We start from the raw sequence: 26,838 nt of genomic DNA on the forward strand, positions 1-26,838 counted from the left end.
GAAATGATCTTCTCTAGAAGAATTATGAGACTCTTAATGGATAGGAAATATTCATTTGAGCAAGATGAAAGTGGGAAGGATAAGGAGGAAAATAAAAGAAAGTGTCAAGATATTCATGAAAGGCCATTTTGTATAACTAAAAAAATGGTTCGAAGGATGAAGAAGTTAAAATTCAGCTCTATAATATATGTTATCTTCCAGAGGAAATCAGAGCTATGGAACTTCAAATACCTTTTAGATAGCAATGAAGTCTACAAGGCACATTTTTTTTCTTTTAAAGTGATTTTTTTTTTAGGAGGAGTGCAAGGAGACCACCACCTATCCCACCCACCATCTTTCAAGGATCACATGGTGCAAAAGTTTTGAGCACTGACCCAGCCAGCATCACCAAACACGTGGTGGAGTAGAAGTAGTACTAGATTGGGAGCTAAAAATCCTCTCTTCAAATTACTGTTCTGCTACCTACCACCAGTGTGGTGAGTGTGGGCAATCTCCTTCCCCTCTCTGGAATTCAGAAGTTCCCTCACCTGTAAAATGAGACAGTTAGACTAGACAACCTTCCAGTTCCTTCCCAACCTAAACATGATCCTATAAACCACAAGCTCAGCAGAGCTGTTTTCATTGTTTCAGTGGGATGTGACATCTTTTGCAAACTCTCCACTGGCAACATTCTCCAATTTTACTACTGTTGGAAGCCACAGGGAATTTCAACTTGTTTCCTGGAAACTTGCTGTTAACTGAGTGAGACCTAGCTAAGCAAAGCATTTTTATTTTTGATGGTAAAAATGTACAACAGTAATGTTAATGAAACATTTGCCAGCTCACCCTTAAACAAATCAATATATATTTACTAAGTACCTACTATGTGCCTGGTAGTGTAGTGGGTGCTAAAGAGTATAAAGAATGAAACATCTCAAACTGGTTGGAGCTTACAGTCTTTAACACTCTCATAGCAGAAGCTTTTTAATTCCAGTTGACTGTAATTTATAGGCTCCTGGGATAAAAGAGCTGATGGGAAACTTAAGAGACTATATATGGCAATGGTGTCCCCCAGGATCCTGTCCTGGGCCCTCTTTTGTTCTTCTGCTATACTATTTCATATGATGATCTCAACTGCTCCTATGGATTTAATTACCATGTCTATACTAATGATTCTCAAATCTACCTTTCCTGCCCCACTTTCTCTGCTGACCTCCAATCTCCCATCTCTAACTGCCTTTCAGACATCTCAAACTGGATGTCCTGTTGACATCTTAAATTCATTATGTCCAATACAGAACTCATTATCTTTCCCCCTAAATCTTCCTCACCTCCTACCTTCTCTATTAGTATAGAGGGCAACACCATCCTCCCAGTCCCACAGGCTCCTCTCTCACCCTGCCCCCCTCCAATCTGCTGCCAAGGCCTGTCCATTTTACCTTTGGAAATACACTCAAATACACTCTCTACTCTCCTCCGACACCGCCACCGTTCTGGTACAGGCCTTGATCACCTCACACCTGGATTACTACAATAGCCTGCAAAATGGATCTGCCTGCTGTTTGTTCCCCCACTCCAACCTACTCCCCATTCTCTAACGTGATTTTCCTAAAGTGTAGGTCTGTCACTATTCAATAAACTTCAGTGACTCCCTACTGCCTCCAAGATCAAATACAAAATGTAGTTTGACTTTCAAAGTCCTTCATAACCTAGCCCCCTTCTACCTTTCCAGTGTTCTTACACCTCATTCCCCAACATGTACTCTTCAATTCAGTGAAATTGGCCTCCTGGCTATTCCAAGAGAATGCGAGAATTTTCTCTGGCTGTCCCCCATACCTGGAATGTTCTCCTCCCTCTCTCTATTGACTTCCCTGACTTCCTTTTAAGTCTCAACCAAAAGCTCATCTTTTACAGGAAGTCTATCCCAACCCCTGTTCATTCTAATGCCTTCCTTCTATGAATTACTTTGAATTTATCCTGTATACAGCTTACTTTGTATATATGTTTGCATGTTGTCTCCCTTATTAGATCATAAGCTCCTTCAGTGCAGAGATTCTTTGGCCTCTTTTTGTATCCCCAGCACTTAGCATGTGGTAGGCTCTTAATTTTTAATTTTTTGATTATTTGATATTGATTGGCCGATTGGAAACAGATATGGCAGAGTGGAAAGGTTTTTTTGGTTTGTTTTTGTTGAGGCAATTTAAATTGGGCAACGTAACAGTGACTAGCCCAGAGTCACACAGCTAGTGTTATGTGTCTAAGTTGAACTCAGGTCCTCCTGACCCCAGAGCTGGGTGCTCTAACCACTACGCCACCTAACTACCCCAAAAGTATTTTTACATACTGGATTTTAAATCAGAGGTCCCGTGTCCAAACCATAACTCTGCCCACTTAATTACATGTTTGACCACGAACAAGTTCTGGGCCTTTGTGTCCTCATACATAAAATGAGATCTAACCAAAGGATAACCTCTAAGGTCTGTTTCAGCTCCAAATAAGTATGACTATACGACTTTAAAAAAGAAAGCATTCCCAGGAAATGCATGAATGTTACTCTGCAACGCTGTAGGGGCAGGTGATGCAGTGGGAGGAACATTGATTGGGAGTCTGGAAGGCCGGGCCTGGGTCTCTTCTCAAGGGCAAATCACATTTCATTTCTCCGAACCACAATTTCCTTATTTGCAAAATGGGGAAAAGGAAGTAATAGACTTGGATTCGAATACTGACTCCGGTACTCCTGAATCTGGGCAGTTCGCTGAGTCTCAGTTTTCTAATCTGTAAAATGGGAATAAAAAACGATTGCACCATCTACCTCGCTGGGTTAGTTGCGAGACACAAATGGGATATTGTACGTGGGGGGGAAGTCTTCAAAAACAATTCCTCGCTGAGCACTCAAACAGAAGGCGTTACGGGATCCCTGCCCGGGGCTGCCCTTGCCCCCCACCCCGGGCGTATCTTACCCAAGGCACAGGCCATGGCGGTCCCGACCATGCCTCCGCCGGCCACCACCACATCGTAGACGGCCTGGCCTGGCCCCACCGACCCGCTCAACCATCTCAGCCCCGGCAGCCTCGGGCCTCCCAAGGTTGCTCCAGGGACAAGCAGAGCCCGGGACAACCGGGTGCAGGCCGCCATAGCCGAGAGGGCAGCGACTGGTCACGCCCTTCCACCGTCCCAGAATGCTTCCGGGGCACCACCCACCAATCGCTAAGCTCTTTTCCGGAACTTAGCTGGTCAAAATCTGCTACAGAAAGAAGAGAGACGGCGGCAGCTTCGGCTCAACCAATCAGAAGGCAGGTCTGGTATTGCTCATTGGATGATCCTAGGGTAACAAGTCAGACGGAGAAGGGAATTGGCTCTGAAGGACTTGACCAATGGGTTTTCAGTACCAAGCAGGGAGGGCGGGGCTAGGCCTTGGCGTAACTGGCAGAGGGAGCAGCGCACCTGTCCGTGTCCTCGCTGCAGTCTCGTTGAGGAGATGACCGTGGGGAGGTCTGCTGCAGCCCGCGAATGCGGAGAACGAGGCAGCCAGGTGAGGAAGAAGAGGCGAGGGAGGAAGGAACCGGCATTGGGTTCTAGAACTGGATCCTTGTGGGGAAGGAGACCGGCTTCGTCGTTACCATGGAGACCGGGGGGGCCGACCTGAGGAGAGGGGGCGGGGCCTGATGGGGCGGGTGGGGGCGGGGTGTAGCTGAACCGGTTTGTTTCATTTCATAGAACTGCCAGTGGTCACTCCACCTCATTTTTTATTACTTTTTTTTTTCCAAATTAAACAGTCTATTTTGCTACCTCCTCCTTCCCCCTCCCCACTGAATGATGTAGGATGGCCTTCTGTGAAAGGGAGGAATGATAGGGGAAATTGATGATGTCACATCCTAAAAACTCATTTAAAAAAAAAAACCTGGGGGCGGCTAGATGGTGCAGTGGATAGAGCACCGGCCCTGGAGTCAGGAGGACTCGAGTTCAAATGCGGCCTCAGACACTAGCTGTGTGACCCTGGAAAAGTCACTTAACCCCGATTGCCTTGAAAAAAAAATTTAAAAATAAACCCTGAAAGCAACAATTAAAAAAAAAAAACCTGCTAATAAGTATGCATAATCAAGTAAAAGCACCCTCCTTCATTTTATCGAGAAGAAAAATGAGGCCTATGGAGGGGAATTGCTGGGTAGGGGAAGTTCTCTGTTTAGCAGTGGCAAAGTTGGGGCTTCAATCCAGGTTTCCTAACTTATGGTCCCGTCCAACAAGTATTTTAACATTAAATACTGCATGAGAGGGATTGTGCTAAGTTCTGAGGATATTAAAAAAAAAAAAAGGAAAAACAGTCTCTGCCCTCAAAAAGATTACGTTCTACTTGGGGGAAGGAATATAAAGTACTCAGATGCATTTTCCACTGTAACACGTGCTTCCTGTCTTTTACAAGAAGGCAGCCTGAAGTGGTAGAGGAAAAAACACTGCTTTTAGAATAATGATCTGGAGCCAAATACCAGCTTTGTTATTTCCTTTCTGTGTGACCTTGAGCAAATCATTCTCTGTGCTGGTTTTTAAATTAAATTTTTGAATTAACAACAATCTATTTTGTCTCCCTAACTCCATTTTAAATAAGGAAAAGAAAATTCTCATAAAAATATGCAGTGGCCAAGCAAAATATTCGGGCATGTCCAAAAATATATCTCAGTCTGCTCCCTGAATTGCACCTATTTTCCACAACAATAAATTATCATACTGGATGGTGTTGCAGAAATTTTTAAGAGTCCTTGATAGCCACTGCATAAATCAGCCAGCATAGGTTAGAGACAAACAGTTTATTTACTCACAAATGTGACACAATCCATCAGTAAGTAATGGACATGTGTATCTCATGTGTATCAGTTCCACAAATGACCTATGTGTGTGTATATGTATAGTCTCTTCCCCTGAGCTACATGAGAATTAGGTAAAATCAGGTAGGTCACAAGGCAAGTTTACAAAGCAGTCTGAGGGAAGGTCGAATAGGGCACTTAGGCAAAGGTATGTTTTTAGCAAAAGAAAAAGGATGCTGAAACTGTTACAAAGGCCTTGAGCATCAAAGCTCTTTCTTTACATTAGACTAAAGAAAACTGTATCTTCTTTATCAATCAGTCAATTACCATTTGTTGAGTTCCTATTACGTGTTTTATTCACTAAGATAAGGACAAGTGGATAGGTTCTTAGGAACTGTTCAAATTCCTATGAATTTTATTTTGTAACTGTAAGAATGATTGGGGAAAGGTAGGCATTGAAGGAGACATTCAGTACATTCAGTATCACATAGAAAAAGAAAGAAATATCATAACAGCAAATATAGCACAAAATGGAGTCAGTTAGGTTCTCCCAAAAATGCACTTTTGCTGATGGTGATCTCAAAAGTCCCTTCCAAATATAAATTTAGTGATCAAAAATCTGATTATGTTGTTAATAATCTTTCTATTCACATTTCCTGGATGTGAGAAAATGTGAAATGTTTGAGAGGAATAGAGGCAGTTAGGAGGGCACAATGAATAGAGGAATTGACTTGGAGTCAAGAGGACATGAATTCAAGTCCAACCTCAGACTCATAATCACTGGATTACCCTGGGTAAATCACTTAATCTGCCTTAGTTTCCTCATCTTTAAAATGGAGTTAGGGTTAGTGAATAGCTCTTACCTCCCAGAGTTGTTGTGAGAATAAAATGAAATAGCATTCATAAACCACTTTGCAAACCTTAAAGCACTCTATCAATGCTAGTGATTTAATAACTCTTGTTAGTAAAACAGCTAGCATAAGCACAGCAGGCATGTAAAACCAAAGGTCAGTGCCAAGGGCATGGCCCTTATAAGAAGGAAACCTGGTATGAAGGGGAAAAGCACAATGAACCAGAAGCCAGAGGATCTAACCGGATACTCATTATCCTTGTGACCCTGGACGAGTTACCTCACACCCCTTTGGGGTCTCTGACAAATGAGGGGCTTGTACGGCATTCACAGAGAAGAAGGATTAGGCTTATTCTTTGGCTCCTGAGGGCAGACCTCAGGCAAATGAGGACAAAGGGGCAAAAATTTCAGAGGCAAATTTAGGCTTAGCATAAAGAAAAACTTTAACAATTAAAACTGTCTAAAAGTGCAGTGGGAGACCATGGGAAGTCTTCAAGCCCAGAAAAGTGTTGCAAGGGGAATTTCTTTTCAGGTAGAGGTAGGACAAGATCGTTTCTGAGGTTCCCTACAACTCCAAGTGTCTATGATTCTTTGGGTAAAATAAGTAACCTGGAATTCAAATCCTGCCTAAGGCACTTACTAGCAGTGAAACAAGTGACCAAGTCTTTTAATCGCTCTTCAAAGCCTCAGTTTCTCTATTTTTAAAATGGGAATAATACTTGCACTACCTGTCTTACAGGGTTGTTGTGAGGTGATTATTTTGCAAACCTAGAAGTATTGTATAAATGTTGATTATTATCGTTATCAGATTATTCTGTCTACCTTCTATCTACCCAAAAGCATAGGTCTGCAACATGGGGGGCCAACACACACAGGCAGTAAAAGCAAAATGGGGCCACAATGAAGAACTGGCAGATGAGTAAGTACAAGTAACAGGTTCCCCATTCCAATTCTGAAAAGAGCATTAGAATCATGAGAGACCAAGTTAGAATTATTTTATTTCCGTCATTTATTAGCTGTATGGCCTATAGGCCTCAGTTTCCTCATCTGTAAAATGGAGCTAATAATACTTGTAGTACTTATCTCCTGGGGTAGTTGAGAAGATAAAATCAAATAAAGTATGTGTAGCCTTTTGTAAATTTGAAAGTGCTATATAAATGTCAGCTAGTATGAGAAGCCAGGGATACCTTTTGGGAGTTATAAGTAGACTAGCTCATTCCTTAAAGGAGAATAAGTACAATAGGTGAAGGGAATGGAGTATTAAAGGTTTATGCAAAGTTTATTCTCAGTCCCATGCTTAGTTTATGCTAAACTAAGATTTCATAATGCCTGTGGTATTACATAGGTATGAGACAGAGATTAAGAGCTAAAAGGCAACATTAACCGAGACTTAGAGATATATAGGCACACAAAGAACAACAGGGTAGGCTGGAAATCTGGACACGAGAGTGGCTTTGGAGAGCATTCGAGGTCTGCACTAAGGTTACGGTTTTGCTAACCAGCCATCTTTGTTTCCCCTTAGGCATTCCACCCCGAAGCATCCTCGGACACAGAGACAGAGGAAGAACCATGTGAGAATGGAATTGTCTTGCACAGGGCAGGAAAACTGGAGGATTTCCTCCATGAAGAGACTGAGACAGACTTGACTACCTTCGACTCAGATGAATATTTTTATGAGATTTTTCAGGCACAGAAGAAAAAAAACAGACGCTGTTCACTGAGAAGAAACTCAGCGTGTCAGGCAAAACTGGACGATGAATCCTCTGTAGGAGACACAAAACTGGAGTGTCTCTTCCAAGACAGCAACAGGCAGAGACCACAGGCCAAATTTCATCACTCTGTTATGTAAGTAAGAACCTCTCTTTAGAGTGGGGACTGTGGACCTCATAAAGGCTCACATGTAGGGTGCTCTTCTAAGAGCCTGTTACTTGTACTAACTCATCTGCCAGTTCTTCATCGTGGCCCCATTTTGCTTGTACTGCAGCTGTGTGTGTTGGCCCCCCATGTTGCAGACCTATGCTTTTGGGTAGATAGAAATGGGCTCCCCTTCCTATATGAAATTTGCTAAATAGAAATATGCCAATTCTCTACTAAACCCCCCCCCAATCTATTCCGTATAGGTAGCAAATTAGTGCAGTGGATAGAGCCTGGGCCTGGAGTCAGGAAGATCAGAGTTCAAATTCAGCCTTAGACACTTATCAGCTGTTTAACCCTGGGTGACTTATTTAATCCTGTTCACCCCAGTTTCCTCATCTGTAAAATGAGCTGAGGGAAATGACAAACCACAGTATCTTTGCCAAGAAAACTCCGAATGGAGTCACAAAGAGTCGAGCATGATTGAAAAAATGACTGAACAACTGAAATAACAAGTCATTTACCCTCTGTTTGCCTTAGTTTCCTCAGCTGTAAAGTGGGGATAAGAGCAGCACTGACCTTGCAGGGTTGTTGTGAGGATCCAGTGAGAAAAAATTTGTCAAATGCTTAACACATTGCCTGGCGCATAGTAGATGCTCTATAAACGCTTCTTTCCTTCCCTTCCTCCCACCTTCTCAGGCTTCTGAAAAAAATTGAGGCCATTTGACATGGCTTCCTTTTCTCCCATTCTCTTCATCTCAGAATCCCTTAACATCATTTCCCGCTCTCCCCTCTTTTCCGCCAGGTTCTGATGAAGAGCTGGCCCTTTTTCTTCACCAAGACCAGCTTCTCTCCATGTGCACCAGATGACCTCTCCTGCAAATTAGATCCTCAATTATTTCTTCTCTCTCTAGTCTAGCTTCTCCCTTATCAACTGGTTCCCTCCATACTGCTTTCAAACACGCCCAAACCGCTTCTATCCTTATAAAACCTTTGCTCTACTGACTCTACTCTCCCCTCAGTCCTCTATCTCTCCCTTCCTTTCTCAGTCAGACTTGAAAAAGTTCTCTGCACTCATTGTCTCCACTGCTCTCACTCCTTCCCCCTTTGCAGTCTCGCTTTCCAACCTAATCACTCAGCTGAAAATGTTCTCTCCAGAGTTACCAGTGATTTCTTACTTGCCCATTCTGATGATTTTTTTCCTCGGTCCTCCCTGATCCTTCTCTACCAGTCTGCTGCATTTGACCCTACTGACCACCCTGTCCTCCTGGATATTCCTTTCTGGGTTTTTGTGACACAAATCTCTTCTGGCTTGTTTCCTACCTGTATGACCATTCTTTCTTATTCTCATTTGCTGGCTCATCATCCACATTATACCCCTTAACTGTGAATATTTCCCACAGTTCTTTCCTGGGCACCCCCCTCAGTAATACAGTCTCACTCTAGGTAACTCATCAACTCCCATGAATTTAACTGTCATCAACTCCCACATCAACTGTCTCTCCCCTGAACTTCAGTCCTGTATCACGAATCATCTGTTCAACAATTCAAACTTGATGTTCCAGAAACATCTTAAACTCAACATGTCTAAAACTGAACTTGTTAGTTCTTTCCCAAACTTGCCTATTTCTGTACCATCATCTTTCTAGTGTCTCAGGTTCATAATCTCAGCATTGTCCTAGATTTCTCATTCTTCCTCACACCACATAGCCAACCACCATCTTTCCAGTGGCTCAGGTGCATAATCTCAGCATTCTCCTAGATTCCTCATTCATATTCACACTGCATATCCAGTCAGTGGTCAGACTTTGCTCTTTCTAGCTTTACATCATTTTCACATCCAGCTCCTTTTCTGCACTCACACAGCTACCTCCTCAATTCAAGCCATCATCACTACTTGCCTAGATTATTGCAATCGCCTCCTTACTAGTCTCCCTGTCTCAAGTTTCTTCTCTCTCCAGTCGATCATATACACTGCTGCCAACGTAATTTTCCTTAAGTGAAGATCTGACCATGCGACTCACCTACTGTGGCGGCTTCCTATTGCCTCCAAACACAAACTCAGTCAGTAAACATTTAGTAAGTGCCTAGTATGTGCCTAGTCACTGTGCTAAGCACTGGAAATACGAAAGTGAAAAGGGACAATTCCTGCCCTCAAGGAACTGACAATCTAATGGGAGAAGACAACACATAGAAGGAAGCTGAAAAATTGGAGGGCCATGATGGAGGCTAGTCTAAAGGAGTGCAGGTAGGAGATGGCTGGCCTAGGAGCCCACTATAAAAGGAGTCATTGAGACGCATTCTTTGCTCTCTAGTCCTCCAATCAGAAGGCCAGAGAATACTCTGGGTACTGTTGAAGTGTGTGTCCCAAAGCTGATGACAAGTCCCCTGAAAGTGAAGTTTCCTGGAGACGTAATGGAGTCCAGTCCAAGGAGGGGAAAATGATTAGCTTTTGAAGTCCTATGCAGTGTGGCCCTAACCTACCTTTTCTGCCTCTGTGGATATTACTCTTTGTCCTATGCTTTCTGATCCAGCTAAACTGGCCTTTCATCTCCCATCTCTATGCCTTTGCACTGGCTGTCCCTAATGCCTGTAATGCACTCCTCTTTACCTCTTCCTCACAGTTTTCTTTTAGGAAGCCGGTCAGGCATCATCTTCTGCATGAAGCCTTTCCTAACACCATCCACTGCCAGTGCCCTCCCAACCTACCTTGTATTTAACTAGTGTGTGTGTGTGTGCGCGCGTGTGTGTGTGTGTGTGTGGTGTGGTATGTATTTATATATGCACACAAAGTAGTTAAATGTCTATGTATGTGTGTATATACACATATATGTTTATTATCTTCATTTTTATTCTATATATATTTTATATATACTGTAGTCTTCCCTACTGGAATGTAAACTTGTGAGTAGGGATTGTTTCATTCTATATATTTGTATCTCCAGCACCTAGCACGGTGGCTGGCACATAGTCAGGGCTTAATAAATACTTGTTGATTTTTTGCAATCAGTAACAATAAGCATTGTAACAGCTTAGACAGACTTATCAACCTAGCCTCAATTTTCCAGAAAAGGACAAATGTATCCCTTAAGAAACTTAGAGATATAAAGCATATCACATCAAAGTACTTTTAAAATTCTTAAATATCAAATAACTCAATTCCTCTCATGTTCTAGTTGGGTTGTGAATACATTCTAATAAATTAAATTACTAGATATAAGAAAAGAATACCTTTCCCCAAACATAACACATCTAAGCAGACTACTCCTTCCCAAAAAAAAAAAACAAAAGAAGAAAGCAGTGTGGGTGAAAAATGATAACCATTAATTTTGTTGTGAGGAGATATTGTGCACAGGGAGATGGCCTTTATAACCCAAGAGAAAGGATTGGCAATTAAGGGGAGGAGTATCCCTCATCACTGATTTAGAGTATGGAACCCTAATACTATAAGTCTGTTGAAAAGAGAACATAGGGAAGCCTTCCACTCTGGGTCTTAGGCTGCTGACTCCAGGGTAGAAAGAGACTCGCTTCCCTCTCCCAAATTCTAAAAACAGACTAGGTAACCCTTGACTTCTCCCCCTCAGATCTGACAGCCTGAAGCGGTCCAAGTCCTTGAGTGACCTTACACAAGAAAACTTTTATGGTCAAGCAAGTTCCTCAGCTTCTGGCCACTGCCCACCACATAGGAGAACCCTGGCCTGGGTCCCCTTTGTCACCACCCCCGAGCCCTTTCACATGACAGTGCGGGAGGCACATAAGAAGTCCCGGTGTCTGCCATCCTGTGCCTCATTTGAACTAAGAAGACAGCAAGCAGAGAAGCAGGAGCAGGAGGACGCCGAGTGCCAGAAGAAGTTCCAGGCCCAACCAGTGCCCGCTCACGTCCATCTGCCCCTCTATCAGGAGATCATGGAACGGAATGAGGCCCGTAGACGAGCAGGAATCCAGAAGAGGAAAGAACTGCTCCTGTCTTTGCTTAAACCCTTCAGCTTCCTGGAGAAGGAAGAGCAAAAAAAAGAAGCCATTCGACAGAAAGCCTCAGCAGCAATGACTCAAGCAAAGACTTCAAAGCAAAAAGTCACCAAGACGATCCCCAAGTCAGTCTTGGAGCCAGCCTTGGGTGACAAGCTCAAAGGTAAAGCAGAATATCTTCCGAAGAAGTCTGCATCACCTCCTGATCCCCCAGTTTCTTGCTCTTTTCCTGCATGTATAGGTCTTAGAGAAAAGAACCTTAGAGCACTATATCAAGATTCAAAGGATCTGGGCATACACTCAGAGAAATAATTATAATGGATTTCAGTTATTTATGAGGTAGCATCCATCATCTTTGGCCTCATCATCAGAGGAAGCATGGTCCTCTGAGCTTTCAGTGAGTCTCAGCCCTCCTTTAAGACAAGCAGAATACTTCCTTTAGTAAGCTTGATTATTTTACCTAATCAGCATAATAATAGAATTTGCTGCTAGAAAGTTTTTTATGGTAATTGTTGTGCTCACTTAGCTGATACTTTTCTCACAAAGGTATAGCTGAAGTTCTTGTGAACCAGAATATTTGAGTATGTAGAGAACTATATTAGCAATCCAGAAATGTGAGATCAAGCCCTGATTCTACTCCTGGCTCATATGGGGAAAGCCATCTGACATACTAACTACATCATAAGATTATGACGGTTAGTGAAATTACATATAAAATACTTTGAGTATTTTAGAAAGAAGATACTATGGGTAAACTCAAGGAAATATTTTTTTCCAGCTGGTGAATATTGGCCTTATTGGAGCAGGGTAACTAACTTGGCTTAGGGCCAGGGAATCCTGGGGGATCATTAATCATCATCGCTGTGGTCTAAGCATTTAATATTCTAGCACATAACTTGGGTATGGGAGCTCCTGTCTTGCTCCTTCCCCCACCAGCCTTTTTACTTACTTTTTCCCTCACAGAAGCTGAACTGTGCAGGAAGCTCCGCATACAGAAAAGGGCCACAGATCTCCTGCAGACAGCCTCATCCCCCATCACTTCTAATAGATACACTGATCCCAAGTCTCGAATATCCACTCGGACGCGGCAAGAAAAACTCAGTTTCCTGCAGAGAGACTTTGATTTCCAACCAAGGGTGAATCCCAGTGTCCCTGACTTTAAGGGTCTTTACAGGGCCTTCCAAAAAGAAGCTGCTCAAAAAAGGGAAACCCGAGAGGCAACACGAAACAAACCATTCCAACTGAGAACTGCCAATCTCCACCACCAACAGAGGCCCAGCAAGGAATCAACAGAACCCAAGGTGAGATTATAAGCACTTAGGCTAGACGAGTGACGTGGAAGTTGATATATCACAGCAACCACAATCTGGACTGAGTGACATAAAAAACATGAACCTTGAAGAGAAGTTGTTTAGTTATACTGGCAAAAGGAGAGTCTGGAAATGTTAGCAGGGAGGAAATATTATGCCAACTCTTCCTCATGGCCTAGTGCATAACTTGGGCATGGGAGCTCCTGTCTTGTTAGGGAACAGGAGGGAAGATCTAACCAAAACTGGAAACAGCCAGGAATTTAGTGTCTTGTAGAGAAAGCCAGATTTTTATAAGTGCAAGAAGATAGGAAAAGTGTGAGAAGAAGAAATGGAGAATGAAGGGCAGTTTAACATTATGCAGGCTTCTAGGGGACTTACTAGGGATTAGAGAATGATAAGAGAACGCTAGATGGTGAAAGAGTATGGGGAGAGGTAGTAGAGGAAGAGGGCTTTCAATCTGAGGACCAGTAATTCTGAATCATTAGAAATAGAGGAGCAGGACTTGCAGATTTTCTGGCCCTGGGTACTCATTGGCTGCCTCTGCTTTCTAGGGTCCTGGGATGAGCAGGGGTAGCATTGATACCTAGCAGGAGGCAGGAAGGGGCATTAGGGAGGTAAAAGTCAAAGATCTGGGCCCCTTACTAACCTCACATGTGACATTGCTCAGGAGTTTCATCCCAATATAGTAGGAAAATATTCTTTTGTGTCAGGCCAGGTACCTGAAGTGTCTAAATGCCTTTTGGCATTTAGCCTAGTGTTTAAGGCCCTGGTTGAGGCAGCTCTAGGCTTTACCTAGGGTCCCTGTCTTTCTAGCTTTAGGTGCTGTATTGAAGACCTAACCCCAGGGCAGCCACTGTGCCTTTGCTTGAGGTCAGACATGTACTTTCAGAAGCTTATTTTGACAGCTGTGCAAAGTATAGTTAGAGAGTAAAGAGCCCAGAAGTAGGAAGACCAGTTAGAAAGATTTGACAGTAGTCCTTCAGGAGGTGATGAGGACATGAACTCGATTTAAGAGATGTTATGGAGGTAGAATCAATTAGACTTGGCATCTGATTGGGTATAGAAGGTGAGGGAAAAGAAGGAGTCAAAGAAGATTCTGAGGTTTCAAAATTAGGTGGATGGAAGAAAGATAAAGTCATGAATAGAAATAGAGAAATGGAAAGAAAGGTGGGTTTAGGGAGGAAGATGATGTTTGGGATATATTGAGTCTGAGATCCCAGAAGGATATCCAGGTAGAGAGATACAAGATACAGCCCTGGAGTTCAAGGGAGAGAGCATGTCTAGAGATTCAGATATAGAAGTCGTCTGGATGGGGTAATAATTGTACCCACAGGCATCAGTGAGCTGGCCAAGTGAATTTAAAAAGAGAAGAGAGGCAAGGATAGAGGCGTGGGAGACACATATTTAGCAGATAGGAGGAGGATGATAAAACCTTAAAAGAAGAAAAGGGGTCAGAAAGGCAGAAAGAAAACCAGGATAGAGTAGTGTCCAAGACACCACAAGAGGAGAGCGCACCTAGGAAGACTGGTACGTCAGCACTATTGCATGCTGAAGCGAGGGAAAGAAAGATCAGGACTGAGAGAAGGCCATCAGATTTAGCGGTTAACTCCGTTTCATCATTAGCAGGCACTAGAAATTAAAGCAGAAATTTGGGGCTCTTGCTGTTCCCACCTTGATCATGGTTATTTGAGCCCTAGTCCTTCTGGCATTCAGCCTGGTGTTTAAGGTGCTGTTTAGGGCAGCTCCTAGTCTCTTCACTCCTTAGTTGAATGGACTTTGGAATGGATAGAGACAAATCTCACACTGTGTTCCAAGGGCATTTGTTTAATCTCTTCTAGAATCCTCCACAGTCGCCCATGGCTCCATTGCAAAGGAGCCGTTCTCTAAGTGGTCTTGCTTCCCTCTCTCCTAACACCCTTCCAGTACACATCACAGATGCCACCAGGAAAAGGGAATCTGCTGTCAGGTGAGTAGTTAAGCCTTTTGACATTTGTGTAAGGCTATGTAATATTTCAAACTGAGATGGAGGTAACATTTATCCCATGTGTCCAAACTGCACAGCCCATACCACTGGGGTCCTCAGCCACAGTCAGCAAGATGAAATTTAGAAGATTAGGTAGAATTGGTAGAATTTTACTGTTCTTAATTCCCTGTGTCAAGGCAGGAATATACATTGTACATCATTCTAAACCTAGCTGTATGGAAACATCAGATCCTCACCTCTTTGCTTCTGAGACACTGTTACAGAAGAAAATTAGTTTGACTGTATTTGGGAAATTGATCAGTGATTTCAGTGAGTTCAAAGTGTTCCTTGAAATAAAAACCCATCTTTTAGCTCTAGGCATTTTTCCTGGCTGTCCCCCATACCTGAAATGCTTGTCCTCCTCAGCTCTGGCTACTGACTTCCCTGGCTTCCTTTAAGTTCCAACTAAAATCTCATCTTTTACAGGAAGCCTTTCCCAACCCCTCTGTGCTTTCCCTCTGTTAATTATTTCCTGTTTATTCTGTATATACCTTGCTTTGTATACATTTGTTTGCATGTTGTCTTTCTTACTAGATTGTAAGCTTCTTTTTTTTTAATGGTTCCAATTTTATTTATTTATTTTAATTAATTTATTTTGAATTATCAATGATCACTTCCATAAGCTTTTGAGTTTTAAGTTTTTCTCTCCCTCCCTCCCCACCTCCCTCCCCACCTCCCTCCCCACCTCTCTCCCCAAGACAGCCTGCAATCTGATATAGGCTATACATATATATTCCTATTACACATATTTTTGCATTAATGATGTTCTAAGTAAGAATTAGAACCAATAGGAGGAACCACCAGAAAGAGGAAACAAAACTCAACAGAAGAAAAAAAAGAGCAAATGGTATGCTTCAATCTGCATCCAAACTCAATAGTTCTTTCTTTGGATGTGGATAGCATTTTCCATCATGAGACCTTTAGAGATCCTTGTATTGCTGAAAAGAGCCAAGTCTGTCAAAGTTAGTCATCACACAGCATGGCTGTTACTGTGTACAACGCTCTCCTGGTTTTGCTCACTTCACTCAGCATCAGTCCATACAAGTCTTTCCAGGTTTTCTGAAGTCTGCCTGCTCATCATTTCTTATAGCACAATATTATTCCATTACATTCATATACCACATTCATATTCCCCAATTGATGGGCATCCTATCCTCTCAATTTCCAGTTCTTTGACACTACAGAGTGTAAGCTTCTTGAGGGCAAGTACTGCCTTTTGCATCTCCTCAGTGCTTAGCACAGTGCCTGGCACATAGTAGGTGTTAATGAATGTTTACTGATTGATTGATCGGTGTGAAGGTGAGTACAACTTAGGCATTCATCTTTTAAGTGTCTGAGGTAGTTAGGTCATGAAGTGGATAGTTTGTTGGACCTGGAGTCAGGAAGACTTGAGTTCAAATTCAGCCTCAGATACTTACTAGCTGTGTGACCCTGGGGAAGTCCCTTTCCATCTGTTTACCTCTGTTTCCAAACCTTTAAAATGGAAATAATAATCGCATCTACCCTCTAGGATGTTGGGAGGATCAAGTAAGATGTTGTTGTTATTCTAAACATTGACTCGGAAGGACAGAGCTTGATGACGTTGGATAGGTGCCCAGTCCAAAGGGTGCCAAAGGGAGTCTTTTTGGAGGACCTTTGGTGACTGTGTTCTTCTCTTCCTGTGGTTTGAAGACCATTGCACTGAGGCTCTGGTGACTGCAAATTAATTGTATTCCCACCCCCAGCCCCTCACCCCTCCATTCCCAGATTCCTCTTATTGCCCCTGCTCTCCCATATTTAGGCTTTGAGTCTTCCTGTATGAGTTAAAATGTGCCGTAATGAAAGTCTTGCTGCTTTATGCATTACTGGTCCATCTGATTATTTTGTGATAATCCCTGGAAAGTACTATAAATCCTTGTAAAAACTGACTCAGACTAGTGTGCAGATATCTGCAGTTTATATGACAACATCAGTTGCTGAAGATGAAACTTGATGTGATCATCCAATCTCTGTCAACACTAAGTGCTTAATACTTGATGACTTCAGTGCTCAGGTTGGCATAGAAGAGGATAGCAAAAATACATTGGAAAATTTGACTTAGGATTAAGGAACGAAAGAGGTCTTGTAATCTGCAAGGAAGCCTCATACCTATGTATCTTGAATACTTTTTCCAAGAAGAGATTTGGAAGGTGTTAGACATGAATGAATGGAAAGGCACTTATTAAGTACTTACTGTATGCCAAAATAATGTTGGGGATACAAATGCAAAAGTTAGATAATCCTTTTTGTTGCTGTTCAGTTGTTTCAGGCATGTCTGACTCTTTGTGACCCCATTTGTGGCAAAGACACTGGAGTGGTTTGCCATTTCTTTCTCTAGCTCATTTTACAGATGAGGAAACTGAGCCAGACAGGGTTAAGTGACTTGCCCCGGGTCACACAGCTAGGATTCAAATCTGAGGCCAGATTTAAATTCAGGAACATGAGTCTTCCTGACTGCAAGCCAGACCCTCTATCCACTGGGCCCCCTAGCTGCCTACCTTCAAGAAATTCATATTCTAAAAAGTGAAGATAAAACATATAGAGGAGTGGCGGCCACAGAAGGGTGCCTTGGTTAAAAAAAGTCACAGGGATGGTGAGTGGAACCTTAGGGGAGTTGAGTATATATTTGTTTGACTGTTTTCCACCCTGTTAGATTGTAAGCTTCTGGAGGGCAGAGACTGTCTTTTGCCCTTTATGTATCCCCAGCACTTAATGCATTGCCTGGAACATAGTATTGTTTAATAAATTTTTATTGATTGATTGGTGTGAAAGTGAGTTCAACTTTGGTAAGAATCCTGGTGATACTGTATGGCCACAAATCATAGAATACCACAACATCCAGATAATCAAAGCGGCAGGCAACTTGAAGTCCACCAGGGTACACCTAGGCTGTGGCGTATTCCCAATGATGGCTGGAGTACAAGAAGTGGGGTCAGAGATACCGACTAGGAAATAGAATGGATTATCCTGTGACAAACATGAGGAATAATCTGAGTGCTGCCTGGTGTCCACATAATGTTAGAAGACCTCAGTGAAGATCTGTAGTGTGCTGCTGAAGGGATGAGATGCCTGTGCCCAGGGGCAGGCCTCACTGGAAGCCTCATTTCTGTTTTCCCTAGGTAGGTACATTTGCATTTACAGAGCTCCATGGGCTCAACCCCATTCCTGTTTTGAATGTTTTGAAATTTTGCCTTCTAGTAGACAAGAAGCTTGATGGAAAGCTAGATTTGCACAAGTTTCTGCAGCATGGGTATTACTTTAGATTAATTGACTCTGGTATCTGATGACTGTAAAGTCAGTGTATTTAGTCCCGAAGGACCTTGTAACTTGCTCTACAAATGCCTGGGTTTGGTAAGTATATCTTTTCATAGGGGCCAATGATTTATTTTTATGTAAAGACCTCCAAAGATCTAGACAAAAGCTGCATATTAAGTTTAAAACTGCCCTAAGACTTTTGGGACATGGTGTGTGTATATTTATATGGGTGTGTCTATATAAAATATATATAACACATATTTAAGTTGTCAGTCTTCATCTCACTTTCTTCCTTGCTCTCTTTAGATGCTCTCTTGAAGAAAAGAAAGATAAAGAGAATGAGAGTGCCCGCTGGTTGGAGCAACATAGGAAGAAATGTCAAGCTATGTACAAATCTGTGACCTCACGAGCAAAAGCCATGGATCCCCATAAAAGCTTAAAGGAGACATACAAAGCAAAGCTGAAAGAGAATTGGTTAGTATCCCCTCAAAAGCACACAGGTGTGTCTTGGCAGGAATAGTCTCTACAATACTTAGCACAGTGCCTGCCACATATTTAATAAGTATTTAATAAATGCTTATTGACTGACTGACTACCAACACTGGGAAACATGCAACAGTATGTCTTGAAAAAAGCCAGGTAGAATTGACAAGATGATTGAATATTTTATATAATGATCTAGTTGTATCAGAAAATGAATTATTTTGCTAAAGGACAAAAACTTATGGGTGATCATTCTACTCAAATGGAATTAAGCATATTCTAGTTTGAAAGAAAATGGAATGTTTTATAGAAATCTTGTTAATTTTAGGCTCAATGACCAAAAGAGAACAAAGGAGTATAAGAAAGAACTGGAGGAAATGAAGAGGAGAGTCCAGAATAGACCCTATCTCTTTGAACAAGTGACGCAGGTAGAGTTCCTGTTTGAGAAGGCTTGGGTTGGATATTCTTCTGTGAGAATGTTTTTAAGTGATCCTCCAACTTTTAGGTGTCAGCAGTTAAATAATTAGCTCAAATCTCAGGGGGAAGATGTGAATGAGAGGCCTTACTTTATTCCCACTGTCATTCAAAATATATATATCTCCATACCTTGTACAAGCATGCTTCTTGGGGATGGTGTCCCTCACAGAAGAGTGCAAAAAGATAGTCTTTTTCTTTTCTTTTTTTTTTTTTAAAGACAATTGGGGTTAAGTGACTTGCCCAGGGTCACACAGCTAGTAAGTGTCAAGTGTTTGGTCTGAGGCCGAATCTGAACTCAGGTCCTCCTGACTTCAGGGCCAGTGCTCTATCCACTTCGCCACCTAGCTGCCCAATAAAGATATTCTTTAAATAGTGTCTTCTCTGCTGGTGCTTTTATTGCAGTGTAGAGTTCACGTTAAATAGCATCCGGGTCATTTCACTTATTCCCCAATGGGTATCCCCTCCCCATGTAACTCGGAGATTATTCTAGAATTAGGAATTTTACAGGATCAGTTTAGGCACCTGAGCCCCAGAGCCATCTTGCAGAATTCTTCTCAGACAAGGCAATAACCATTTCGGGTGGTATGTGGACAGTGAAGACAGGATCATTATAAGGTACATTATAAGGTCTTTATTTGTTCCAAGCAATTTTGGGGAAGCTAAGAAGTTCATCCCAGACTCTCTTGGGAAATCTAGGAATGACATTGGCCATCTAAAGGTTATTAAAGGCTAGATCTTATTCTACCCACACTCCCAGTGTTAAGATCCCATTTTTGCCCAAGGAATTGAGATACCAGCTGGGTTTCCCCAGTGGCCTGTTTGGGATTGCTGGGCACTCAGATGGGCCCATGTGCTCCAGAGAGTATCTAATTGGCTATCTGAAACCTGGAGAAAGTAGATTATTACAGTCCCCAGCCCCCACCTGCTGTGCTAAAAATTACTGAAAAAATTTCAGATTTCTTAACTTGTTTAAATTAATTTTATTCTTCAAGCCAATTCAGTATCAATCCCCATCGTAGCCTTTAAACTTCATTTCTCCAAGAAAGGTGCAGAGCTCCCAAGTATGATTTTGCCCTTAACATCTAAGAGGTACTTTTTTGCCCACAAAAGATCCATGTCCATTACTCAGGGTGGCTAGCATATGGGACACAAGTTACAAATATCTGATTTATCACTATATAGATCCGTGCCAGGAAAGAGGCAGAGCGCAGATACAGAGACGTACTACGGAAGGTGGGTTTAGATGAGGACTTTGTGAGGAACAAAGGACAACATGCCATTGACTTGGGATGGAGTGAAGAAGACAAGGAAGGAAGTGATTCCCCCAGGTATTCGTTTTCTAATGTTTCTTTACATTGAATTGCTACCTTTTGGCCCAGGGGGTTGATGCTGTTGGGGTACAGGGTAAACTTCTACTTGATACTTCCTCACATTTTGAAATTAATAACATGCATTTATCTAGCATCACTTTCAAGAATTTTAAAGTTTCTATCTGATGCTTTGTTTTTTTTTTAAGCTCAGCTGTGAGTTCAGTTTCACTCTTTTAGGTTAGGTTCTGACCAGTTAAAATTTGAGTCACATTAACCAACTAACTACATCTAATGCCAAGATCAGCCAGTCAAGAAGCATTTATCAAGTGGTTGCTTCTGAGCTAGGCTCTGTGCCAAATGCTAGAGATACTAAGAAACAGCAAAGATAGGCCTTACTCTTAAGAAGCTTACATTCTAAAGGAAAAGAAAACCTGTACATAAATAGGTATACAGGAGGTAAACCGAGGAGATGAAAGGCCTCTTAGAGGGGAAGATAGTAGGAGCCAGGAGCACTGGGAAAGACCTGCAAAAGGTAGAATTTGAGCTGAGTATTGAAGAAAGCCAGGGGTTTTAAGAGGTGGAAATGAAGAGGAAAAGATTCCAGCATGAAGGCCCAGAGAGTCAAGATGGAGAATTGTGTATAAGGAGCAGCGATTAGGCCAGTATGGCTGGACCACAAAATGTGTAGAGGAGAGTAATGTGTAAGATTGGAAAGACAGGAGAAAGAATCAGGTTGTGAAGCACTGTAAATGTAAAAGAGAAGGTTGTATTTGATCCTCGAGGTAATAGGGAGCCTCTGTAGTTTATTGAATGGTGCAAGAGAAAGAGACAGACAGAGAGACATAGTCAGACCTATGGCTTAGGAAGATTACTTTGACAGCTGTGCAAAGGATAGTTTAGAATGAGGAAAGACTCAAGGCAGGGAGACCAGTTAGGAAGCAGTTATAAGTAGTTTAAGTGAGAGGCAACGAAGGCCTGATATAGGGTGTCGTCTCTTTGCATAAAAAGAAGAAGAATATTATGGAGAAAGAAATGAGAAGATTTGGCAATTGATTATGTAGGGTGAATGAAAGTGAGGAATTAAGAGTGACACCAAGGCTGCAAACACGAAGGATTAGAAAGATAGTGGTGCCCTTGATACAAGGAGGGAAGTCCAGAAGAAGCATGGATTTTAGGGGAAAGGTAATGACTAAAGAACATCTAGTTCAAAATGTCCAGTAGGCAGTTGATGCTGCAGGCCTGAATCTCAGGAGAAAGACTAAGGCTGTAGAGATGGGTGAGTCATATGCAGAAAGATAAACATGGAACTCGTGGGAAGTGAAGAGATCACCAAGTGAAAGGCGAGAGAAAGAAAAGAGAAAAGAAATTACTTTTTAAAGTTCTGATTCAGATTGTTTTAGAAAGGAAACTCCTTTGGACCAGTTTGTTGTGTAATACAATGAGGTACACAAGATAAATTATTCCCATAGTACCTATCTAGGTTAGTTTCAGTCCCATTCCTCACTGGACGTAGGGCAACTGAAGTTCTAGACTATAAGCTCTTGGAGGGCAGAGACTTTGTTTTTCTTTTTTCTTTTTCTTTTTGGCAGGGGGACAGGGTTAATCATTGTATCCCCGGTGTCAGGCACTAGAGAGACATTTTTAAAACACTTGTTGATTGTTTGATTTCTGAATTAGATATAAAAAAAGGAGGAGGGAGAAGAGTAGTCTTCAAGCCCAGTTTTGCGTGATATACTAAGCTATAATCTCTTTTCCATTTTCCCCCCTGGGAATGACTTTCCCAAGCCCCTTCAAAATAAGAAACATCCTAAACCCAACTAAATGCTAACATTTATTCTGCAGCCACCCTGAAAGCAAGGAACTGTTCAGTAGTAGTTCACAGCAAGATTCAGAAGAATCCCCGGAAGAAATGAAATGTACTCCCTCAGAGGAAGATTTTATGGAGCTGCCCTTTGACTCACCAGATACTTCCAAACGGCTTGCCTGATTCTTCTCCCGCTATTACTGCTTTCAGAAAAAAAACACTCAGCCACAAGGTTGGTGAGAGGACAGGCCAGGAAGTGACTGAGACCTCTTAAAGCACTGTTTTACTTGTGGGCCTGTGGGTTGATATTTAAAATCATATGGTTGTGGGGCACCTTAGAAAGCACCTGTTCTAACCCTTTTTTCAACACATGAAGCTCTGCTTTTCATTATTGTAGATGACTTACTCCTCTTTCTGGACTTTGATCCATCACCCCCTTTCTTTCTTGCATCTTCAGTCTTTTCCTCTCCATTGGATCAGTCCTTTCTACCTTCACACATTCTCAGATCTCCTGTAGCCTAAACAAAACCCTCAGACCTTTCTGCTTCCCTCCAACCCCCATTCCACCTTTTTTCTCTTTTTTTCACTTCTTGGCTTATTGAAAATCACAGAATCACTGAATTTTAGAGTTGGAAGGGATTGCAGTGATTCCTCAGTTCAACCTATTCTTGGGGGGGAAATCTCCACTACAAACTCCCAGAGAAGTGGTCATCCAGCCTTTGCTTGGAAGAGTCATCTTCTGAAGCAGCTCGTTCTACTTTGGGGCAGCTCTAATTTTAAGGAAATTTTTTTCTTACATTATACCTAAATTTGCATCTTTCCTGGTTCTACCCATTGCTCCTAGTTTTGCCTTCTCGGGCCAAACAGAAAAAGTCTCCTCTCTCAAATGATAGCCTTTTAGATACTTAGAAAATAGCTATCTTATTATCTCCCCTAGCCTTCTCTTCTCCAGGCTAAATAAACATCCCTAGTTCCTTGAACCAGTCCTCACGTGGCAGAAGTTCAAGGCCCCTCACTACTTTGGTTACTGTCCTTTGGATGCTGTCTGTCTACCTTTCTCAAATGTGGGGCCTAGACCTCAGTACAGTACAGTGGAACTCTCATCTTCTTATTCCTGGAAGCTATGCTTCTATATTTATACCTCCATTTCCTTGCTACTCACTCGTTCCTCAGTCCCTTCTAATCTTGTTTCTGTTCCCACAATTTTACTGAAAGTTATCTTTCAAAATGACAAATCCATTACTCCCTTCTTAGTCTCATCATTTTTTTTTTGCTGAATTTAATCAAATCAAATTCTCCTTGAACTCTACATTTTATATTGTTGACACATTTCCCTTCCCCTTCTCCAAACCTTTTGCTTTTATGACACTTTAACCTCCTGGTTTTCCTCCTACCCCACTAACCTTGACTGTGTCTCCTTTTTCCTCTTATATGTAGGTGTTCCCTAGGTTTCTGTTTTCAGCCCTTATCTGTCTGTAACATATTCTCCCTTCACCAACTCATCTACTCCTGTGGCTTTAATTATTACTCTTCTTAACCTCAACGTTTTTCCAAACTCCAAACTCCTATTTCTAACTTCGTCGAACATCTCGGTCTCCGATACTTCAGTGATCTGTGATGTCATTGATACAGGTGCTCTTCCTCTCCGTCCATGCATGGCCTTCCTGTTCACATGTCATCAGAGTCCTCCTGTTTATTTTCCACTACCCAGTGTACCTGAGCTTTCTTTTGAGTGCTTCTGATTCTGTGAAGATACTGGGGGAGCACATAGGTCTATTAGTTATCCTTCATTTTCACCATGCCACCCACCCATCTCCTTTTTTAACCATGTTATTTCTCTGATGATATCCTTTAGAATGCTTTGCTTAGTAATTCTGCGTTTCAGTGTGTTGCTGCATGTTCATGCCAATCATGCACTTCTCCATTCCCCTTTGGGTCATCCTCAACTTCAGTTCTCTGGATACTCTAGTTTTCCATATCCCATTAATCAAAGCCATGCAAAATCACCAGAAGAATATGGTATGAAAAAGGTGGGCTTTGGTTTCAGGTTAAAGCTTAAGATCACTAAAAGGTAATACATTTGTCTCTTCCTCCTCTTGGCCAGTTTTGGGCTAATCTCATCCATTTGCAGCATCTGTCCAAGATATATCCCCCTCCCACCCTCTGTGATCCAGCCAACTTGGCCTTTTCTCTGTACCCTCACATGACGCTCTGTCTCCAACCTCTGTGCCTTTTTTCAGAGACCATCTCACACACCTGGAACGTACTCCCTCCTCAGTATCTCACAGTCCACCTCTTCCTTTCACACATAGCTCAAGCACCATCTTGGGCATGAAACCTTTCCTGATCCCCTCAGCTGCTCATGCCCTTCCTCACAAACTCCCTTCCCTTGCATTTAACTGTTCATTCACCTTACGTTTATGCTGTATATATTTATATGTGCTTGTGTCCCCCATTAGAATGTAAACTCCTTGTGGTTAGGGATTGCTTCATTCTTTGTACTTACATCTCCAGCACCTAGTACAATATGGGCACATAATAGGCGCTTAATAAATACTTGATTGTCTAAGTAAGAGTCGTTCTTCAACCACTTGGCTTTTCCTGTATGCATAGCAGACCAAACTCCTTACTGATTACAGATTTCCTTCAGAAAACAGGCTGTTATAGCATCATCTGTAGGAAATCCTTCCTTCTTTTGGTCTGCACTAGACCTTCATGCCAGTGGTGAAGGCTTTTGGTCAGTACACATCTCCCTTTTATCACTTGTTATGATAATTGGGGCAGCTAGGTGGTGCAATGGATAGAATGACAGGCCTGGAGTCAGGAAAACTCATCTTCATGAGTTAAAATCTGGCCTCAGATACTTACTAGGTGGGTGACCCTGGGCAAGTCACTTAACCCTGTTTGCCTCAGTTCCTCATCTGTAAAATGAGCTGGAGAGGGAAATGGCAAACCACTCCAGTAACTTTGCCAAGAAAACCCCAAATGGGGTCACAAAGAGTTAGATATGAATGAAAAACGACCGAGTAACATTAATTGGAAAATCATTACCTGAGGTTCTCACTGTTGCTATAAGGAATCTTATGAAATCCTGACATACGCTTGGGAGGGCACCTTGTTGAAGGAGAGCCTTTAAGGTGTTTTAATCTGCCAAATCAAGTGGTTTTTGTTTTATAAAAGACAAACGACCAACATGGTGATGGCATATTGTTCTCCACCTCATTGGGTTGCATGATGGTGAAGACAGTCCACTGAAATATTATTTATAAAAGCCATCTTGTGGCTTTCAGAGAGCCTCAACAAGGATGTCCTCGATGTACATGATTATTCTTAGAGAAATTTTGTATAGAACAGAAAGGCATACGGGCTGGTAGTTCTCTTGGACACCTTTTAGTAGTAGTAAGGCCTGAGATTTTTTTTTCCTATATCTTTTGTGTCTTTCCCTTCTTCAGATACCTTGAGAATGAGTCCCTTGGTTCCCTCAAAGCTGTTGCCTACAGCACAGATGTCTTCTGTGTATACTTACTTGGTCCAGGCCAGCTGTTTTTGTTTTTTTTTGTTTTTAATTACATCTTTCGTAAGTTCCACTTTCTCTGTAAGCAGAATGTAACTTTAGATAGGTCTATGATGTTAGAGTTCATATGTAGTGGCTCCACTGTCCCTGACAGTGGAAAGAGTTTGTTATAAAAATCTTCGTGATCTTGTCCAGCTTTTTGGTTGTTTGTTACCTTTTTTTCGTCCTTAAATGCCCTTGGGAAGGCTTTGCTTAGTTGGCTCTCTTGTCACCTTTCTTTAAATTGGGTTTTCTGTATTGTAGAGTACAAGACCCTTGGGCTGGCGGAGGAAGTGAAGGAATATACATCTGCTTTTTTCAGTGAGAACAAAGTTTGAGTCAAAGAAGCCAAGAGTAACAGCAAATTTGTTCAAAATGACTGAATGCAGTGTAGTAATCATTAGATTCTTCATGCACAAATGAGGTCAAATTTGAGTTATTGCATGTCGATAGCACTGTCAGTTGTTTCCATGTGATATTTAAATATAAATGTATTTAAATATAATGTATATGAAATCGAAGTTTAATAGCCTTTATGTGGAAATTGAAACATACCCATAATATTTTCTCACCATTCATTTTGGCAAGTAAGCTAGTTTCAAAAAACAAACACCCAAGCCTTTGTAACTTAAAAACAAATTGAAATAATTCAAATATAGTTATAATCATTTGAAAATTTCAGTGTTTAAATCTATCAATTTTTATTGTATTTAATTTTTGAAGTTTAAATATCTCTTCATGAAGAATAAAAACATAACCAATTTGAAGGGAAAATTCACTAGAGCAGCTGAAACTAGTATGAATAAAGAAAACAGAGACAAATAGTCAGAATACAGAAAAACAAAGTAAAAAGCTCAAATTGAGAAAATCTAATCCACAGTCCTTATCATTGGGATTCACAAGTACTGTTACTGATAGAGAAGAGCACTGTTTGCTTTTTGCATGAATGTTTTAACTCCAAAGTGAATGAAACCTAATAAACTGAAATTCTTAAAAATGTATATACAAAGTATATTAGAGCAAGATTATTTTTCCAGAGAAAAAACTAGATGCTTTGAATAAGCAAAAACAAACTTTTTAAAAAGCCAAGTAAGTTTGCTTCCAGATTTGGACAGTGTAAAAACACTTCCTTCAGTAGGAGAAATATTGGTACT

General features: G+C 41.7%; 2 protein-coding genes across 4 annotated transcripts in view; one reads left to right on the forward strand and one right to left on the reverse strand.

Annotated features, from left to right (window-relative positions):
- The window catches only part of COQ6 (coenzyme Q6, monooxygenase), a 17,171-nt gene extending 14,056 nt beyond the window's left edge, over nt 1–3,115 (reverse strand). For 2 of the 3 annotated variants that reach the window (XM_027844891.1, XM_027844889.1), the window contains exon 1: nt 2,940–3,115. In XM_027844891.1, coding sequence (XP_027700692.1) covers nt 2,940–3,114 — 175 coding nt within the window. In that variant the 5' untranslated portion in view covers nt 3,115. Of the gene's footprint in view, nt 1–466; nt 528–2,939 lie in introns of all 3 variants that reach the window. The other variant, XM_027844890.1, reaches the window with a different exon arrangement.
- A 314-nt stretch (nt 3,116–3,429) lies between these two features.
- FAM161B (FAM161 centrosomal protein B) lies at nt 3,430–26,838 on the forward strand. The gene is made up of 10 exons (XM_027844614.1): nt 3,430–3,511; nt 7,151–7,473; nt 11,067–11,614; nt 12,415–12,752; nt 14,600–14,727; nt 18,364–18,531; nt 18,869–18,968; nt 20,200–20,345; nt 22,170–22,363; nt 25,949–26,838. The coding sequence occupies exons 1-9, from the start codon at nt 3,458–3,460 to the stop codon at nt 22,312–22,314; spliced, it is 1,950 nt and encodes a 649-aa protein (XP_027700415.1). The 5' UTR covers nt 3,430–3,457; the 3' UTR covers nt 22,315–22,363; nt 25,949–26,838.

Source organism: Vombatus ursinus, unplaced genomic scaffold, assembly GCF_900497805.2.
Source record: "Vombatus ursinus unplaced genomic scaffold, bare-nosed wombat genome assembly UNPS02014945.1, whole genome shotgun sequence".
NCBI lineage: Eukaryota > Metazoa > Chordata > Mammalia > Diprotodontia > Vombatidae > Vombatus > Vombatus ursinus.